The sequence below is a fragment of the Benincasa hispida genome, chromosome 2 (assembly GCF_009727055.1).
Source record: "Benincasa hispida cultivar B227 chromosome 2, ASM972705v1, whole genome shotgun sequence".
NCBI lineage: Eukaryota > Viridiplantae > Streptophyta > Magnoliopsida > Cucurbitales > Cucurbitaceae > Benincasa > Benincasa hispida.
The window spans coordinates 3,065,428-3,071,294 of NC_052350.1; the positions used below are offsets into that span (position 1 = coordinate 3,065,428).

The 5,867-nt window shown below is 36.6% G+C and overlaps 1 protein-coding gene across 5 annotated transcripts; it reads left to right on the plus strand.

Moving 5' to 3' along the window:
• Positions 1-277: 277 nt before the first annotated feature.
• On the plus strand, positions 278-4,720 carry LOC120072267 (zinc finger CCHC domain-containing protein 7-like). 5 transcript variants are annotated; one of them, XM_039024704.1, is made up of 11 exons: positions 278-848; positions 1,249-1,362; positions 1,461-1,616; positions 2,156-2,317; positions 2,429-2,542; positions 3,045-3,152; positions 3,251-3,367; positions 3,503-3,619; positions 3,752-3,859; positions 3,987-4,161; positions 4,336-4,720. In XM_039024704.1, the coding sequence occupies exons 1-11, from the start codon at positions 426-428 to the stop codon at positions 4,482-4,484; spliced, it is 1,743 nt and encodes a 580-aa protein (XP_038880632.1). In that variant the 5' UTR covers positions 278-425; the 3' UTR covers positions 4,485-4,720. The 5 variants fall into 5 exon arrangements, with proteins under 5 accessions (XP_038880632.1, XP_038880628.1, XP_038880630.1 ...); XM_039024700.1 differs by having other exon boundaries at positions 282-848; positions 3,987-4,720; XM_039024702.1 differs by having other exon boundaries at positions 283-848; positions 3,260-3,367; positions 3,987-4,720.
• Positions 4,721-5,867: the final 1,147 nt, after the last annotated feature.

The window sequence follows — 5,867 nt, forward strand, 5'->3', positions numbered from 1 at the left end:
TAATTCTAGTTTTTATTTATTTATTATTAGTATATAAAAATATTATTATATTATATTTTTTATATCTGTAGTCTCGTTGTGCTCATCAATTTTACAAGAGGTTTTACTTGATTTATTATTTTTAATTTTTACACGAGCCGAGACAAAACGCTGCGTAGACTTGCGAGGTGAAAAATTAAACTTGCGAACACGCGGGATATACCACCCCATAACCGGGGTTCCGACAAAGGCCAGGATACGACGGCTCCTAAGCCTTTACGGAACGACATGTCGTCGAATTTATTCGAGAGGGAAATTATATACAAAAAATTGCGGAAACCCTAGCCACCCAAGGGCGAAAATTTGCCAAGTTTGCTCAGTTATTCTCCCAACCATTCAATTAGGGCTACCAAGATTGCAGTTTGATTCAGTTTTGTATTTGGAAGATGGGGAGAAGAGTCAAGCAGAAGAAGTTCAAATTCGAGGACGACGATGACGAACTTCAGGTTGTGAATAGTGCGGCTTCGAAGTCTGCAAATTCGCTGAGCAGTGACGACGACGAGGCCAATGAAGATCTTAGCCTCAAAATTGTCGAGAAGGCTATGCAATTGCGCTCCGGAAAGTTGGTTACCGATGCCGGCGTTAATAAGGATGTTAAGTGTGAACAAAGTGGTAAAGGTGATATTGTTGGCGTTGGAGCCATTCGACTGCTTTCATCGACATTGGAGGGTGCCGACGCCGACGACGGAACTGACAGAGCCAGCGCTGATGGCATTGCTGCTGCTTCTGAGGGGCGAGAACTAGGGAGTAAGAAGACAGTGAAGAAGAGGAAGAAGAAAGTTAAGAAGCTGGGAACCGAAGACCGCGATGTGAGTATTTTACTACTATCGCTTTAGTCTTTTTGGAAGAATCTAGTGGAGGGAGTGAGTTATAGAAGGATTGTTTATCTTTTAGCGCATTGCCACAGCCTAAGAGACCTCCCCATTCGGGTTTTGTTGACGACTCGATGACAGTGGCAAGAAAGAAGTCCTAAACTTAGGCCAATGCTCATTGAACCATAACCAGTGTATTGATGGAATTTTCACCTGCTTATGTGGTTTATGGAAAACAAAATATCTGATAACATAGCACTAGTTTCAAAGTATGAACTGTCCTAAATTTTGAACCAGAGATTGTATTTATTTTCCTATAATCTGATAAGACAATCGTGGGGTATGTCTACTAGAGGTTCGTATTTCATAATTGACTTGCTGCTTCCTTTCATTTTAGATGGTTGTCACAGAAGGTGCGAAGATCAAGACAACTGGAATGATAGATCATGTGGATTCAGTGGAACCAAACTCTACCGAGACAACTGATAATAATGTGTTCAGGAAGCTTCTTGTGAGTCCCTTTAACTGCTCTGAACTGCCATTAAGGAAAAGTTAATGTTTGTGCTTGTGGATGCTTAGTTTTGTATCTCTCATATATTATTCTACCAGCGTGGACCAAGATATTTTGATCCTCCAGATAGTTGGGGAACATGCTATAATTGTGGTGAGGAAGGTCATAATGCTGTGAATTGCACATCAGCTAAACGGAAGAGACCATGTTTTGTCTGTGGAAGTTTGGAGCACAATGCAAAGAGTTGCTCAAAGGTCAGGAATAAAACATGCAAAATTGATCTACTCTTACTTCCCTTTGCTTTTCTTTTGTTACAGCTATCCTAGATGGTTCTCACTTCTCATTCGGGGGGGTGTCCATAGTTGGTCTAACTAGTATAAATATCGAATGTTGAGGTCACGGGTCAGGTCCTGTTGGTGGCAATAAACATGAGGATTCCTTTGTCACATTCAAGCCTCAGAATGTAGATATAGCGAGTTTAGTGCAAGAGTTCTCTGACACGGAGACGTAGTGGTCTGAATGTGGTCTGAATGTGGTCTACTCATATCTCTGCATTTTTTTAATGATCATTAATAATTATCCACTTCATCAAACATCTTTTGTGTCTGAGGTAATTTTTTAGAAAAATAAATTGTCTTCAAGTTTGAAATTCCTACTTCTAATCTAGAGACACAATCTATTCACAAGCAGCCTGAGTGTCTCACGTGCTGGAGTATTGTCTTCTTAAAATTCTCCTGTTTCTTGCTCATTTGGATTTATCGAAAACTGAAAACCTGCTCCTTACTATTCTCAGGCACGAGACTGTTTTATTTGTAAGAAAGGTGGGCATCGTGCAAATGACTGTCCAGAGAAGCACAGGGATGTCTCTTCAAGCTTAAAAATATGTTTAAAATGTGGAGATTCTGGGCATGATATGTTTTCTTGTCAGAATCTTTATCCAGATGATGATCTTAAGGTCTTCTACTTTGTATTGTAGTGTACTTTCTTGGCTCTTTTCCAGAAATTGTTTTGCATGGTGTATCATTTTTCTCAACTTGACTTCTAGAAACTTTTTTTTTCTTTTCAGAACATACAATGCTACATTTGTAAGAAATTTGGTCATTTATGTTGCGTGAATTCCATCAGCGGTACTTCAGTAGTTTCCTGCTATAAATGTGGACAGACTGGACATACTGGTCTGGTAAGTTCTCTTTGCTTACATCTGACTCTATAAGATGTTCACATGATATACTTATATCACTCTTCATTTTCATTTGAGATGCTCTCTGGGTTTTTTTATGTTTTATTTTTATATGCAACTGTCCTCGTGTTTCACTTTCACCCCAGTTGACAGTAGCCATCGGAAAATTGATTCCAGTTCTGAATTTTGCTGATTCTTCAGCATTGAATTCCTGGACTTGTGTAGTGAGTGTATTTTCTTATGCAGATCAAATAATTGGGATTGATGAGATGCTAATATTTACTTGTAATTATAGAGTTCAATGTTTACTGTTTAGTGTGTCAAACTTTTGAGAAAGTAGGTGAGGGTCAATAGTGTTGCTTTCACTTATTTTGACTTGATGCCTCTGTACACGGAGGATGGAATATTTAAGTACAGGAATTTGTTGATTAATGTTCCTTGCTTCTAAATGTATTGCATGTGGATGATTAATTTTTTGTCCTGTGTGTATGTGAATTTACAGTCATGCTCGAGATTACGTGGGGATGCCTTTGGTGCTGTATCACCTAGTCAATGCTATAGATGTGGTGAAGAAGGGCATTTTGCCCGTGAGTGCACAAGTTCAACCAAGGTAGTTAGGGAAACATTAGGAGGTGAAAATACTAATTTTGTTATGCATTTACTTATATTTCTTGTTGTAATCTGATTATAAACTTGTACTCTATGGAGCTTGCTCAGAGTGGCAAGAGGAGTCGTGAGGAAGCCTCTGGTGCCGCATCACCTAGCCCATGCTATAGATGTGGTGAAGAAGGGCACTTTGCCCGTGAGTGCACAAATTCCACTAAGGTAGATAAAAGAGTTAAAGAGCTACATATCGGCCTCGGCCTGCTTTATTGTGGAAAAATCTAAGAGAGGACATTCATTTTCTTATATTTTCTGTCGAAATGTCATTCTAAAAATCTAAACTGATACTATATGGAGCTTGCTCAGGCTGGCAAGAGGATTCTTGAGGAAACCTCTGGTGCTGCATCACCTAGCTCATGCTATAAATGTGGTGAACAAGGGCATTTTGCTCGGGAGTGCACAAGTTCCACTAAGGTATATAAAATAGCTTACATATTTGCCTGTTTTATTAGAAAAGAATTAGGAGTAGAAAACGTTAATTTGTTATATATTTATATTTCCTGTCGAAATGTTATTCTAAACTTGTACTTTATGGAGCTTGCTCAGGGCGGCAAGAGGATTATTGAGGAAACTTCTGTTGCTGCATCACCTAGCTTATGCTATAGATGTGGTGAACTAGGGCATTTTGCTCGTGAGTGCACAAGTTCCACCAAGGTATATAAAATAGTTTACATATTGGCCTTTTTATTGGGGAAAAATTCGGATGAAAAACTGCTCATTTGTTATACTGTTATATTTCCTGTCAAAATGTGATTCTGAAACTTGTACTAGCTTGGCTCAGGGTGGCAAGAGGAATCGTGAGTTATCAAATTCAAGATCGAAGTCACAAGTAGAAGAAACTAACCATATGGTGTCAAAATCTGCACCTCATGATAAGAAGAAAAAGATAAACCATGAAGAACAATACTCCAACCTGCCTAGTAAGTCGGGACAAACGGGTCGCTGGATACTGGAAGGTAGTGGTTCTGGTAACTTCTTCAATGGCACATTTATGAGAAATGACTGGAATTCTCCTGTTACACCATCATCTCGGTGGGGTCATAATTATTATACAGAATATACCGGTCAATACGCAAACCCTCAATTTTCCGATCATTATGCAAGCCCTCAATCTTCCGGCCACTATGCAGGCTCTCAATCTTTCTCTAAGAGGCACACATTACATCCAGGGACTCCGATGTCATTAGGAACCACTAGAACTCCTCAGAATGGATACTCGGCGTCAAGATTTGGAGGCTTTAGCAATGAAGGAAGGAGGAAAAGCTACGGATGGTGGTAGAAAGTGTTATTTGATTTGAATGATTGGTAGCTGTTGGGAAAAAAATACTGCTCGAAGATTTGTTCTCTTCAAAGCAGAATCTGAGATCATTGTAAGTTATATTGCTTCATTTGTAACAGTACCAAATTTACTTTTTTTTAGCGTAGTTTACATGTTACCCTATTGCTCGTTAGAGTTGCTTGTCAGGTTTCTTTTTCTGCAGTTTATAAATTTACACATTTATTAGTTTCTCTGCATCATCGGTCCAAACTGTACAACAGCAAATTGAAAATTAAAACAGTTATCTGGCAAAATATTAGTTTGGACTTGATTGGTCAACATTTGTTGAAGATCTGAAAGCCCATGGCTCGGATTTGGGTTAAAAACACTTTTTCATTTGAAGATTTGGGTTAAAAACACTTTTTCATTTGAAAATACTTTTTTAAGCGCTTGAAAAGTCGATCCATAGTTTTTTTTTCCTTCTACTGGAGTAGGAAACTAATAATATGAGTACTAGTGTATTAGATATCTATCTCTGCAAAATTACAAAGTAGGAAACTAATAGTATAGATGTTTCTCGTATACTCTTCCTATCGAGCATGTTCTAAGACAAGCAAATGAAGTAGTCAATGTTTTAACTCTATGCTCGTCTCTCCATTTTAACCTCAACTTTAGTCTTTTTCTGTCTATTTGTTTGTTTGTTTTGTTTTGTTTTGTTTTGTTTTTTTGTTTTTTTGTTTTTTGTTCTTTTTTTTTTTTTTGTTTTTTTTTGAAAAAAAAAAAAGAAAAAAGAAAAAAGAAAAGGAAGAGAATGAAAAAAAGGGTTTGGAATTATGATAAATTTTCTTTAATGGAAATGGTCATTGTATTTTTAGCTTTTTCAGTCAAGTCTTTGCAGATCATGTTGCAGTTACCTCTTGTTTTTAATAGAAAGAATAAGTGGATTTAAATTAAATGAATCTAAAGTAACCTGAAATGGAATTTTTATACCACTAAATTTGGGGTCGTATCCATTAAAATTATAAATTAGTAGTTGTATCAATTTAAACGTGTCTTACAGTCTTGTTCGACAAATATCGTGTGAAATTTATAATTTGTATCAAAACTCCTAAATTTTTATAAGCAAATTAAGACCATTCATTATGATTATTTTGTAAAATCATCAATGTCTCAATTTGTTCACGTATAAATTTTTTCACACGTATTATGATTATTTTGTAAAATCATCAATTTATTCATTATGATCATTATATGTCTCACACGATGTTTTTCCAAATCTAATGTTTTAAATTGATATAACTCTTAAAGTTTAGTTAAATTGATATTTTTTTCTTTATAACACGTGGAGTGTGAAAGAATCAAATCTCTTATATCAAAGTTGATATTACAAGTATTATGCCTCTT

Excerpts from the sequence above, each read along its gene's own strand:
- LOC120072267 (XM_039024700.1), top strand. The coding sequence starts at position 426 with ATGGGGAGAAGAGTCAAGCAGAAGAAGTTCAAATTCGAGGACGACGAT. Across the intron at positions 1,363-1,460 it reads ATGTGTTCAGGAAGCTTCTT|CGTGGACCAAGATATTTTGA; the intron begins GTGAGTCCCTTT and ends TTATTCTACCAG. Across the intron at positions 2,543-3,044 it reads AGACTGGACATACTGGTCTG|TCATGCTCGAGATTACGTGG; the intron begins GTAAGTTCTCTT and ends GTGAATTTACAG.